General features: G+C 39.2%; 1 protein-coding gene across 1 annotated transcript in view; it reads left to right on the forward strand.

The window, feature by feature from the left end:
- Window positions 1-206: 206 nt before the first annotated feature.
- Window positions 207-14,552, forward strand: part of NDFIP1 (Nedd4 family interacting protein 1) — a 52,067-nt gene continuing 37,721 nt past the window's right edge. Inside the window, exon 1 of the mRNA XM_027605454.2 lies at window positions 207-480. Coding sequence (XP_027461255.1) covers window positions 418-480 — 63 coding nt within the window. The 5' untranslated portion in view covers window positions 207-417. The remainder of the gene's footprint in view (window positions 481-14,552) is intronic.

Consider the following 14,552-nt stretch of genomic DNA (forward strand, 5'->3'; position numbering starts at 1 on the left):
TGAGGGTTAGAAGAGAACACACGGGGAAAGCTCAGAGCTCGTACGAGATGCTCCTCAGTGGGTAATTCTTTTTCAGCGGCCGCGCCTCGGAGGGGCGGACCTCACCCGGGGCGGCGGCTCGGCGGGGCCGGGGCGGCGGCGCGGGGAGAGGCCTGGCCTGGCCGCGCGGCGCGAGTCGAGGGCGGGGCGGCGGCGCAGCGTAGTCGTCGGCGTCCCCGCCTCCTCCCCAGGGGCCGCGTCGGAGCCTCGGCGGCGGCGGCGCTCACAGCCTGAGGAGAGCGGCTTGCCTGGAAGCGGCGGCGGCCATCCAGACCCACCCGAGGCGCGTCCCCCTCGGCCTCCCCGCGCTCCCAGGCCGCAGCGCCCGCGCCCCTTTAGCTCGCTCGCTCGCCTTCCTTCCCTGCGGCCGGCTGCGCCATGGCGTTGGCGTTGGCGGCGCTGGCAGCGGTGGAGCCGGCCTGCGGCAGCCGGTACCAGCAGGTGAGCAGCGACGAGTCCCGCCCCGGCCCCCCGGCCTCCAGTCCTCGGTCCCGGACCCTGCCCCGCCGGCCGGCCGCTTCAGGCGTCTCTGGCCCCAGCCTGTGGCCGACGCGACGCCGCGGCTTGGCAGGCCGCGCCCGGCCTTAGAGGGCCGGGCGGGCCCCGCGCTCGGATTCGAGGCCGCCGCGAGCCCGGCCCATCCCTCCGCGACCTGGGGCGGCACTCGGGCGGTGGAAAACCTCTGCCCCGCAGCGTTTCCCGCAGTTCCCGCGGCGGGCGGGTCCCCGAGGCAGAACCCGCGACCCTCGGGAGACAGCGACCCAGGGGCGTTCAATTTTCCTTGTTCCTCTTTTGGTTAGATGTCATTGGAAAGAAGGAAAAAAAAAAAAAGCAAGCGTGAGATGGGAAAGGAAACGAGGTGGAGAGAAAAGATTAAAATCGCTGCTACTGCGGCCGACAGCTCCCCGCGACGAGATGCGATTGCTCAGGGTTTCAGAGCCTAGTCTGTTTGTCGAAACCCATCTCCCTCGCCTCTGGTTTTAAGACAAAAGTCAAAAAATGAGACGAGAGGCAAGTCCGCAGTTTGCAGTAGGTTTGGGAAAGGTGATGTTTAATTGGGGCGATGCCCCAAAATGTCGAGCTTCATGGAAGGCTGCAGGGCGTGTGCCTGAGTGTGTGTTTTAAAAGCTTGGAAATGACGTTTAAGGAGATTTAATAGCATGGCTGGGGAGGAAATGTATAGGGGTTGATTGGAGTATTATCCCGGTTATAATTTATAAATTGAGGCCCTAGGGAAAAGAGCTGCTTGTTTTACTCGCCTGGCTCTGTAGCTGGGCTCCCCTCGGAAATTCAGAGACAGTCTGCAGGGTTTTTAGTGGTATTTAACCTAACATATCATAATTGTGAGAATTAAGCCAGGTAGGAACTGGTGTTGATTGGAACCGCAGTAACTGCTTGCGTTTTGTCGTTTCAGATGTTTTTGATATAATTTGCATACAAATGTCAGTCGTGCTTTTATGATATTAAGCGTCCTATCATTGACGAGCTACAGTTTTGTGTTTTAGAAATAAGGAAAACCAGTATGATTAAAACATCTAGATTAACCCAGTGCAGCCAGTTACCAGTTTGTTTTGCTGTCATCAGGGCTGTGTTGTAATTTCCTCCCTCCTCCAGCCGGACTTCTGAAATGACTGGTTAAGAATTTAGCTTCTTGGTTTCATAAACACGCCCAAACTGTGGCAGTGCAGTCTAGTCCTCAGATCTCTCACAGCCTGGGGTCTGGCACATGCTTTTTTGTATGACCTTGGGCAAGGCTCTGGGTTCCTCCCTGCTTTAATAAAATACAAATGACAAGTGTCACTTAACTGTCTCCACAGTGTTCAAAAATCACATGTACCCCACAGTGTGATCTAATTCATTCTTTTCATCCTGCTTTGGATAAGGCAAACAAGCAAAAAGCTGTGGCTTTTCTTTGTACTGCCATCTTCTTGAGCTATTAGGTAATGCTGACATATTGCTGGAATACAAAAAATTTGGTGGAGTATCAGAACTATGCATTGCTTGGTGTAGTAGTTAATAGCTTTAAAGATGCAGAATTGAGCTGTCGGGGAGAGGCCTCATCTTTATTTTATTTTTTAAAAATCATTGTTTCAGAAATAACCTCCAAAAACCATGAAAAAAAAGAATCTTCCTAGAAAAATTGCAAAATATGAAAGCCAGCCCCCCCCAAAAAAACCCACAATAAAAATCTATCACCCATAGGTAACCAAAGTTAATATTTTGATGTGTATCTTTGTGGACTTATAGGTATGTAAATATATGTAAGTATAAATCAGTATACACATGTTTACAGATAAGGAAAGCTAATATTGACTGAGCATTTACTACATGCCAATCACAGTAGTAAGTGCTTTACATCCATAATTTCACTAATCCTCATAAAACCCCCGTGAGGCAGGGTTTGGTATTATTGTATAGATGACAAAGTCAAGACTCCAAGAGGCTCATTAACTTAAGGTCACAGCCTCTAAGTAGTGATTACAAGGATAAATACACACTCACCTACTTAAAACCACAGGCTCACATTCTAAATATAGGCATGTGCATTTGGCAGATGTATATGTGCATATGTATTTTTCTCTTGTACCCATACATATATACAGACACATCTTTGTACACGTGTACCATTCCATGGGCCACTGATTATACTTGTACACATTTGGTGCATATGTGCACATGTGTTTGTTTACACACACACTGTGCCCATGTGTATCATGTTCTCAGACACATGTGCATTCACAAATTTGCATGTACATGTATTTGTTTACATGTGTGTACAGAGGCACACAGTATAGCTATGTAGGGTAGTTTAATATTTTCATGTCTGCATAGCATGTAACTGGTTGTACCATAGTTCAAGTCAGTTGCCTACTGTTGGTCACTAAGTATGTTCATAATTTTTTTTATTCACTGAAGTTTCATTTACATACATCTTCATCTCTTTTGCTTAGTATAAATTTTCAGATGTGGAAACGCTTGGTCAGAGAGTATACATATTTAAAAGGCTTTTGCATTATAGAATATCGGTGAATTGTCCAGGCAACTTGATAGGAGCATGATACTCTTGGTTGTCACAAAAGGCAGTTCTGACTTCTCTTTGATCTGGTTGGTCAAATAGAGCTGGTTCTCCTCTAGTAAAGTAAACGCAGTGGAAGACTGTATGATTCATTACTAAAGACAAACACAAGTTTGCCTTTATGGGTTTTTTATTGGGAGTGCACAATGTGCACAACTTGAATTTAGCGTTATGACAGACTGCACAGAAAGCCTGGGCTCATAGGTTCCCCATGTGTTTATTTTTTTTTCCCTTTTTGCATTTTGAAGCTGAGATTGTATATCCAAACATTCAGAAGCATTGTTTCAGAAAGGTGTAGGGAGGCCCAGTGTTGTGAAATTTGTAACATGGCGCTCCCTCTGCAGGTGTTCCTGTTCATCCATTCCAAGCCCTCTTTGCCTCACTGGACTGTATCTTTGCCTGTTTTATGAATTTTGCCAAATACTTCCTGAAATGTTTTCGGCTCTTTTGATTTGAATCTAATCTAAGGAGGCAGCAATGACACTACCATATAGGCTTAAAAATAGACTGAAAATGTTTAGTTTTAGACTTACTGCCTGCTGAAGAAGTTGCCCACTGGTAAGCATCACTAATAGGCTTGTAATGCAGTCTGATGACATTGTAGAGCTGCTTTGAGAATGATGCCTATTTGGATAAATTCTCTCAGGATTGTGAAGGAAGGTTTTGATAGATCAGGGAAAGAATTTCATCTCTGCCAAGCCAAACCATATTTATGCTGAAGTGTTAGATGAAGTCACGATCCTGGAGGAAGGGGCAGAAAGTGCCCGTGTGGTTTTATTTTTTTAGTTTGAAAACTTGTAATTATATCTTGGAATGCACCTTAGAATGTTATGTCAAGATTTTAAGGTTATTTTGCTGTATTTGTGGCCCATATGTGCAATGATCAAAGAAAACTTTTCCAAAAATACTGAGATGGGTAGAATTGTTTTTTTAAAAACTTTAAAAAATTGTAGTAAAAAAATACATATAATTTACCATTTTGACCATTTTTAAGTGTACAGTTCAGTGGCATTAAATACATTCACATTGTTGGGCAACCATCACCACCATCCATTTACAGAACTTTTTCATCTTCTTCAGCTGAAACTCCATACCCATTGAACAATAACTCCTTTCTTTCCCCTTTCCTGACCCCCACAAACATCATTCTATTTTCTATGAATTTGATTACTCTAATACCTCATGTTAGTGGAATTATATAGTATTTGTCCTTTTGTGGCTGGCTTATTTCATTTAGCTTCATATCCTCCAGGTTTATCCATGTTGTACAGTCAGAATTTCCTCCCATTTTAAGGCTGAATAGTACTGTATGCATATAGCATATTTTGTTTATCCGTTCATCCAAAGATGCCCATTTGGGGTGCTTCTGCCTTTTGACCAGTATGAATAACGCTGCTGTGAATATGGGTGTACAACTATCTTTTGAGTCCCAGCTTTCAAATCTTTTGGGTATATACTCAGAAGTAAAATTGCTGGTTCATATGGTAATGCTTTTTTAAATTTTTTGATTAAAAAAATATTTTTCCATAGTACCTACACCATTTTACATTCCTACCAGCAGTGCATAAGAGTTCCAATTTTTTTTGAAGAGTTCCAATTTTTAACATCTTCATCAACACTTGTTATTTTTTGATAAAGCCATCCTAATGGGCATGAAGTTGTATCTTACTGTAGTTTTGATTTACATTTCCCTAATGATTAGTGGTATTGAGAATTTTTTTATGTGCGTTTTGGCATCTGTAAATCTTCTTTGGAGAAATGCATGTTCAAGTCCTTTACCCACTTTCGAATTGTGTTCTTTGCTTTTTGTTGAGTTGTAGGAGTAGTCATTTCTTAGTAATATTTACATTTTCAACTTTTTACTATGAAAATTCCAAACATATACTAAAATGTATAATAAATCTAACGCACTCATCACTCAGCTTCAACAATAATCAACAAATGGGTAATGTTGTTTCATTTATACTCCCCACCATTATTTTGAAGCAAACCTTAGAAATCATGTTATTACATCCATAAATATTTTTGTGTGTAACTCTAAAAGATGTTGTAAGCAGTTAGTATCATGTGAGAAATAAATCATGAGAGCCCTTTTGTAATCTGTTATGAATATGGAAACAGGATTTGTGTCAGGAGCTGTAGATCTACAACTGTGATTCTTATTTGACTCCCTCTTGGTAAGCAGTGACTGTTTTTTTGTAGCAGTGATGGATACTTGCTGATTCATTCTTAATTTTTTTGCCTGTTCCTACTGGTGACCACTTGTTGGGGAGATTTAATTGGTTTTATCATTCTCTCTTTGCACTGAGGGACTAAGGCCCAGTTGAGGAAATCCTGGCATCATCTCAACTGACACCACCCCCGGGTTTGCCTGCCTGTAACTTCAAATTACTTTATGCTAGACACCAATTGTATCACATTACTTTACATAAAATTATATTGTAAAATAAATCCTTCTGTGAGAGTGACTTTGTATTCTTACTAATAAAAAAAAAAGGAAAGGCTTGAAGAGGTTCAAGTGCCATCTTCTGATTTATCTGTTTTTAGGGCTTTAAAATAATTACTTTGGTTTCTTAATAATTTACTTTTATGTTGTCTTTGAACAAGTACAGCTGTTTTTGGGGTCCCTGGGTGGCTCAGTCGGTTAAGCGTCTGCCTTCAGCTCAGGTCCTGATGCTGGGGTCCTGGGATCGAGCCCTTTGTTGGGCTCCCTGATCAGTGGAGAGCCCGTTTCTTCCTCTCCCTCTGCCCCTCCCCCCCTCTTGTGCTCTCTCTCGCTCTCTCTTGCTCAAATAAATAAATAATAAGAAGTACAGATGTTTAGTGGAACATATTCTCATAGTAGTGGATGGTGCCCATTTAGATAAAGCAGCTCCTAACAATTTAATTAGAGATTGATGCTGATAATAAGCTTGATGGTCTTATCTTTGTTCTCAAATCATTTTTGCCAATATAGGCAGTTGGTAAATACCATACATTGAATTTGTTGAGCTTTATATACTCCAGTTGTAATTGATCCTAGTGGTTGTGTCTAGATAGATGTGCAGGATGTGTTATTTTGCCTTCACCAAGTGTAGTAATAAAGTGAGTGTTAATAGACATCATTTAGCACTTCCTGCTGTTAAAATTAGGATGACTCATTTTTTTTTCCTGAATAACACAATTTATTATATTAAAAGTTGTACATACTGGGTCTAAATACTGATCAAATTTAAGAATGTTTCCGGTGAAATATTTTCTTACTGATAAAAGCAGTTTGTTTCACATGTATGTTTTTTATGCCCCTTAGCAATTGAATATTGACATTTTTTCGTTTAAATTCACATATCGCACTAATATCAGTTACTAGTTAATGAGATGCTTGAATGTGATTTGGAGGTTTTTCTGGAAATTGGATAGTTTATAAATAGAAATACATGGGTTTAGGGAGTGACTTCTGTTTAAGTTTGATTTTATTATTCAGTGCTTAAATGTGGCATTTAAAATTAAACATTTCTTGTTAGGCATTAGTACACAGATATTCTTCATATCCTCAAGTCAGACAGTACGCTTGTAAAGGAAAGCTTGATTTCCCTTCCCTTCCAGTCTCTTCTCAGAGGTATAAGCGCTCAAATTGGTGTGCATTCTTCAGGCTTTAGTAATTTTTTTCCCTTTGCTTTTTTTAAAACAAGTTTTTAAAAAAATATTTTAAAATAACTAATTTTTGTAACACTTTAAAAATTTCAGAAACATTGAGAAAATGTAGTTTCCATGTACCCCAGATCCAGTTTTCACTATTAACATCTTACATTAGCGTGATACATTTATGACATTAATAAACCGTACTGATACATAATTATTAACTAAACTCCATACTTTATTCAGAATTTTGTTTTTTAATCTAATGTCCTTTTTTGTGTTCCACAGTCCCATACAGGTTACCACATTACATTTGGTTGTCATGTTACCTTAGGGTCCTTAGGGTCCTCTTGGCTGTGATTTTCCTTGTTTTTGATGACCTTGACAGTTTTGAGGAGTTTTGGTCAGGTGTTTGTAGACTGTCCCTCAAATGGGATTTTTTTTTTTTTTTGCAGTTTTATTGAGAAAGAATTTTAACATACATCACTGAATAAGTTTAAGGTTTACAGCATCGTGGTTTGATTCACATATATTGTGAACTGATTACAATAGGTTTACCTAACATCCATCTGCTCATATAGTTGATTGGATTTGTCTGAATCTTTTTTCATGATCAAACTGGGGTTGTGGGTTTTAGTGAGGAAGACCACGGAGGTAAAGTGCCATTTCCATCACATCATACCAAGAATGCGTACAACCAATGTGACTTAACACTGTTGATGTTGACCTTGATCACCTGGTTGAAGTAGTATTTATGAGGTTTCTCTGTTGTAAAATTATCCCCCCCGGCTTTTCATACTCTGCCTTTTGGAAGGAAGTCACTATCTATGTACAATATGCGCTTAAGTATTGAAGAGTTATGCTCCACCTTGTGGAGGGCAGGGTATTTACATAAATTACTCAGAATTTTTCTGCACAGGATAGTTGTCTAATCCTATTAATTTATTTATTCGGTGATATCAGGACTGACTCATTTATTTTATTCTTTGGGTTATAATCCAGTACTAATTTATTTTGTGGCTCAGATATTTGCAGTTTTGGCCATTGGAACTCTTTCAGTTGGCACTTGTGTCCCTCTGACATAATTCCATCATTTTGGGTTTTTTGAAGCACTTCCTTCCTTTCTGGCATGAGGCTCATTGTGAATATTTCCTGTGCCATCCTGGAATCAGCTATTTCTCCAAGGAGCCTGGCTCCTTTTATTGGACGGTGATACTAGAAACCAAGATTTGTGCACATTGCTACTAGGGGGCCATTGCTTCTAGGCCTTCTAAGTTAACAGAGTAAAGAAATAGATTGTGTATACATTATCTCTAAGTATTTCTATATGTAATCACCTGTATCTATATGAAACTAACCAACTCTAACCAATTATTACATGGATCACTGTAGCTTCCTGCCCTGGCCTTTCAGGAAACTCCCACTTCAACAGTGAGAAACCTTGCTCCCACCACCCACCATCCATTTACTTAATTCTTCAATTCTAACATATGTGTGCAGTGATGTCAGAATTGTTAACCTACACCTCTGTGAGAAACACTTTTATCAACTAGAGGACAGAGCACATACAGTTTCTTTTGCTTTTAGACTTACAGACTACTCGTTTCCAGAGTTGCTTAGGTACTTAGGTCAGCACCTTTCCCCTCACCTTCTTTAGTGGGGTTGTTTGATACATTTATAATAGGTTGTTAAGAAAAACGGTAGGAGTGATTTCTCTTTTTTCCCAAAGTTTCTGTTAATAATCATGTTTTGCTTTTTAAAAAATTCCTGTAACAAACTTACTTGGAAATAGTTTCAACTTACAAGTTTCAAGAATAGTATAAAATAACACCCATATATTTATTGCTCAGTCACCTCAGACATTAAGGTCTGATTAACAATGAAATACAGTGCTATAAAAATTGAAAGCACTATAGGTAAAACCCAAGTCCCTTTAACCTCACAATCCTTTCTCTGTAGAATTCTATGCTTATTTTGCGATTTTCTTTGTTATTAAATTATTTTTAAGTTATTTTGCCTTTGTGAAATTTAAACGAGATTTTATGGACTAGGGAATCAGGAATGTGGTGTTCGTAGTATTTTGAAGCTCTCGTTTTAGGAGTTTTATTTTATAGCATCCAAACTTTTCATATAACTTTACGTTAATAAGCAGGGTTTTTGTTTTGTTTTGTTTTTTTTACAGTAATCTCTGTACCCAGCATGGGGCTCGAACTCATAACCCCGAGATCAAGAGTTGCATGCTCTACCAACTGAGCCAGCCAGGTGTCCCAATAAGCAGTTTTTGAGGCTTGTAATGTAGACTTCAGTATCTGGAAGGTTCACTTTGGACATTAAGTAGAGACTGATTCAGGAGAAGGTAAAAGGACTTTATTAAAACATCTAATCAGTAATAGTCCAGCTTCTGTCATGACGTAAGAGGTTATGTGACTGTGGGTGAGAATTTTAACCTCCTTCTAGCCTTATTTTCTCTTTTGTAAAATGAAGTAGTTGGACTATATCACTTTGACTCCTTCCAGCTTTATAGTTGTTTTTGTATGTAGAAGCTGGTGGCTTTGATTCGAAGAGATGGCATTCTCTTGATGATTTAGCAAACTTCTTTCATGATGAGTAATTATTTTTAAAAGTGATGTCATTAAGTATAGTGTGTGGTGAGTTTATGCTAAAAGATAAAAGAAATTATGTATTATTCAAAAATATAGAAAATGTCTCCTTAATAGTATATTTTCAAAAAAATGGGTCACTGAGTACAGAATACCATTTTGTCATTTTTCAGTACTAGTTTTAAGTCTTTCCCTTCTTGTCAGCTTCAAACATATATCATAGCAAAAAATGAATAATGCTTTTAAAAATCAGGAAAAGTAATAATTACAACTTTTTCAAATACACTTTTTTTTTAGAGGGGGTGGGGCAGAGGGAGGGAGAGAGAGAGAATCCCAAGCAGGCTCCACGCCCAACACGGAGCCTGACAATGGGGCTCGATCCCACGACCCTGAGATTTACAACCCAATCCGAAATCAAGAGTGGGACGTTTAACTGACCACCCAGGCATCCCAATAAACTTTATTTTTTTAGAGCAGTTTTAGGTTCACAAAATCATCACCCACTGTCACATAATTTTATTACTTCATAACAGGAGCTGGACTATTACTGGTTAGATGGGGTTTTTTGTTTGTTTGTTTGTTTTTTAAAGATTTTATTTTTAAGTAACCTCTATACCTAATGTGCGACTGGAACTCACAACCCCAAGATCCAGAGTCACACACTCCACAACTGGGCCAGCCAGGTGCCCCTGATTAGATGTTTTAATAAAGTCCTTGTAAAAGTGAGAAAATAGTAATTTTAAAAGTTCTGTAGCTTTTTTTTTTAAGAAGCTGGCTCTTTGAGTTCTAGTATTCTCATTCACTGCTTTTAGTAGTTACATTTTCACAAGTTTTGGAACTCTCATGTAACTCTTGAAACAGAATAAGAAGTTTGATTTGAGGGTAATCTGCAGTTGAGGATCTTATACATGATTGATGGTTGATACTAGAGTCTTTCCAGCAGTTTGTCCTTGTGTAGCTGAATTGCGTTTTCAGATGTAGTATTTTAAACTGTGCTTAAAATCAGTTCTCCTCGGTCATGTATGTGAGGGTAGACAGCATTAATTATCTTTGACATGTTGGCCCAGTTTCATTTTAGGTGGCTAAGTGAGGTGATCAGAGTTATATGATCTTGTGAGTTTCACAGCCAGCTTGCCACCTTTCAGCGGTGGCCAAAAATCAGCTGAGTAGAAGGGGAGAAAGTTTATGGGGGGCAGGAAAGGTAATCATTGGCTTATTATATTAGCATCTGCTATTATTTGGAAGGTTAAAATATCTTTTCATGTATCAGGTTTAATGTAATCCAAATGCCATTTTAATTTCTCATTTCAGTGAAATATTAAAGTGAGAATCTGTAATTGTTTTTAAAAGGATTTCAACAATTACTTTAAAAAATTAAGACTGTCTTTCAGGTACTGCAGTGATACTAAAAGAGGTTATTTAATGAAGGAAAATTCCACCATGCAGTTAGTGAAAAGGTTATTCAATTATTTGTATTTGCTCAAAAGTCTAGAAGGGTAGCTGAAAGATCACATTGGTGGTTTTTATTTTCTTCTCTATATTTTTGCCAATTGAGTGATTCAAGAGAATGTATTATGGTCTTGATATAATACTAATTATATTAGTACAGAGAATGAGATTGTAGATTAAAGACATCATTTTAAGATGGAAGAGCTCACCTGGTTCCAGATAGGAAGCTTCTGAGAAGATGAAACTTAGCTTGGCCTTGAAGGATGAGCAAGATGTAGTGAGGGAGACAAAGATTTGGGGGAAGGAGTGAACTCTCGTGACTTGTTGTTTCCAATGGGAAATGTGTTTCAGGGCCAGGGCCTAGAGTGCATCACCCTCTCTGGTCTGGAGGCCCCCTCTTCCTGTCCTCTCCCTGGAATGCTCTTTCCCTCTTAGCCCCCCATCTTAGTTTAGGCAGTCTCTCTTAAGGGGAGTTTGAGTAACCCCCCCATTAGGTTAGTTTCCCCTGAGCATAGTGAGATTCCTTTTTTGTGACACATTTTGTAATCACATTTTATCTTTTTTAACTTTCAATTTAGTTTTTATATCAAAATTATACACGCATATAGGTTAGAGTCAAATAAATCTTACAGGCTTATTACTAAACACAGTAGTCTCCTGTTTACTTGCCTGCTTCTTAGCTCCTTTAGCTGTTTCTTTTACTGTTTTGTTATTATCCTTGTAGCTAAAGAACATTTTATAATGTGCTACTTCTTGATTTTTCAGTTTTCACTGTTGAAAAAAAATTGACTTCACCGCTGTGGGGTGTAAGGATTTGTCTTTTACCTCCCTCCCACAGTTGCCTATACTCCTGCTTCCTGTCTCTTCACTTTTCTGATATAGTTGTATCCATTATGTGGTTAGATCAACATTCAGCATTTACAGTAATTGAAAGTAATAAATACTGTTCACAGCTGAGATATTTGGTATTCTGTGGTTTCTTGTCCTTGCCTGAATAGTACTTTGTTTTCCCTGAAGTTAATAATTATTTTGGGGGCGGGGAGATGGGTAAAATAGTGATGGGGATTAAGGACTGCACTTGTGATGAGCATGGGATCATGTATGGAAGTGTTGAATCACTATATTGTACTCCTGAAACATACTACACTGTATGTTAACTCTACTGGAATTAAAATAAATTTTAAAAAGTAATTATTTTTTGTTTGCTTAATTTGTATGTACATATCATAAATTGCTAATAGCACTAATTCATCCTCAGGCTCTTAACTAATACAACCTCATAGTTTTTTTGATATATTCAGATACATCAGGTATTTTATTGATATCATTCAGGGTGGGAAGGGGTCTTTCCTGGCCTTTTGACCCATTCTAGAAGATTGCTCCCAAGGTCTGCTGTTCAGTTGTCATCCTGGGGGTTTCCTTTCCCAGGGTTTTTAATTGAAGCCCCTTTCCTTGATTCAGTTTTCTCTCTTGGTTTATTGCCTCGTTTTCCTAGAACACAGCCTTCAGTATCTTTCTGAGGAAGAATGCATGGGAAGTTAAGCCCCCCCCCCCACCTTTTTGAGACTTTGTACATTGAAGACTCTTTTGTGTTAGACTTTTGTCTAGAAACATTTTCCTTTAGAATTTTGAAGGCATTTACTCCATTGCCTTCTAAGTTCCAACTGTTTTGCTTTTAGGAAGCATGAAGCCAGTTTTGGTGTCTGATTCTTCAAATGCGGCCTACTTTCTCTAGCTCTCTGTCTCTTACTCTCGGAAGTTTTTAGGAGCTTCTTGTCTCTAGTATTCTTAAATACTGTGTTGTACCTTGAGAGCTACTTTCATCCATTGTGCCAGGCATTCAGGGGGTCCTTTCGGTCTGGAAGCCCATGTCCATCAGTTCTGGTAAATTTTAAAAAGTTTTTGTGTCCAAACTATGGAGAGAGTCCAGATGTCCTTCGACTGATGAATGGATAAAGAAGAGGTGGTATATATACACAATGCAGTATTACTCAGCCATCAAAAAGAATGAAATCTTGCCATTTGCAAAGACGTGGATGGAGCTAGAGTATATTATGCTAAGCGAAATAAGTCAGTCAGAGAAAGACAAATACTGTATGATTTCACTCATATGTGGAATTTAAGAAACAAAACAGATGAACATATGTGATGGGGGAAGAGAGGGAAACTATAAGAGATTCTTAATGATAGAGAACAAACTGAGGGGTGAAGGAGGGAGGTGGGTGGGGGATGGGCATTAAGGAGGGCACTTGTGAGAGCACTGGGTGTTGTATGTAAATGATGAATCACTCATTTCTACTCCTGAAACCAACATTGCACTATATATTAACTAACTAGAATTTAAATAAAAATTTGAAAAGAAAAAAATAAGTTTTTGTTTGATTTTTCTCTGCTTTGGTTTTTTTTTTTTCTCCTCTTTGGATCTAGAACCTCTTGTACTGATTTAGCCTCGTCTCATATTTTTCATCTTTGTCTTTTTTTTCTACTTCCTATGAGATTTCTCAATTTTAAATCTTCTTTTAGAAGTTTTATTTATTTATCTCTGCCTAACAGGGGGCTCAAACTTAGGACCCCAAGATTAAGAGTCACGTGGTCTTCCAACTGAGCCAGCCAAGTGCCCCGAGATTTCTCAATTTTAGATTCTTTTTGATAAATTTTTAATCTGTTAGTTTTAATTTTCAAAAACTCTCTAATCCCCCCTTTTTTCTTTATAGCACACCGTCCTTGTTTTATGGTTCTGATTTTTTTCTCCTCTGAGATTATTGAAAACTTTTTCCTTTAAGTTTTCATTTTCCTGCCTACTTGTTTCCTCCACATTGCATGTATTCTCTTTGTTTTGGTCTTTTATGACCTTTAGAAGCTTTCATTAGGTGTGTGGTGATCTTCGCCTGCTTGGTTCAGAGTGCCCAACCAGGAAAGCAGTTTGGAAGCTCAGTATGCTTGATGGAGTTTCTTCTTGAACTGAGGAGGCTATTGCTTTGAGTGACAGTGTCATTAGGTCTATTCTCTTGGGTTGCTCTATTTCCCAGAGAATAGGCCTGGCTGCTAGTAGGAAGGGAGCTGAATGGGAGGAAGAAGGCTGGGAGAGCTCAACATTTAGTACATTCACTTCATCACTCTTTTCTGATATGCTACCCTCTCTCCTAAACTCTATGTCTCCAGCCCAAAACTCTGTTTTACACTCTCCAGAGAATAAATTTCTAGTCCTCTAATGGGGATCTTGGGAGCTGTGTGTTTCTGGCTGCGTCTACCTTTCTTTTAAATCTCATTGTCATTCCTACTTCCACCAGTACCTGCTGCCACCGCTTGAGCCTTTTGAGGATATAGTGCAAGACAGATTGCTTTTCTGCCTTCTGGGTTAGGCTTCAGTTTTCCTGGGTCTGCTGTGGTAGTTGACACCTGTCATCCTGCTTCTGGCTTTCAGGATTTTACTGCTGCTTCCTTTCCCGGCGCTCGGCTCTGTAGTTTTTTGCCTTAAAATTAAAACTTTACTGACATTTACATTTAAGATGGTTTTGGAAGGGATAAGAAGTACATGTGTGTGTTTAGTCTTTAAGTGGAGTATTAAAATTGCACTTAAATCTTTTGATTGTCTTTTCTTTGATATACTACAGACTTAGGCTAAAAACACCAGTCACCTTTACTGTTGAGTCCTTTACCCCACACCAGTCATGACCTAACTTGTTCGTTGAGTGGTGTTAAGTTAATTTAGCAGTTAAACACTTGCATAATGGAACATTCTGTGATGGTGGAATGGAGGGAAAGATATG

Source organism: Zalophus californianus, chromosome 5 (genome assembly GCF_009762305.2).
Source record: "Zalophus californianus isolate mZalCal1 chromosome 5, mZalCal1.pri.v2, whole genome shotgun sequence".
Classification (NCBI taxonomy): domain Eukaryota; kingdom Metazoa; phylum Chordata; class Mammalia; order Carnivora; family Otariidae; genus Zalophus; species Zalophus californianus.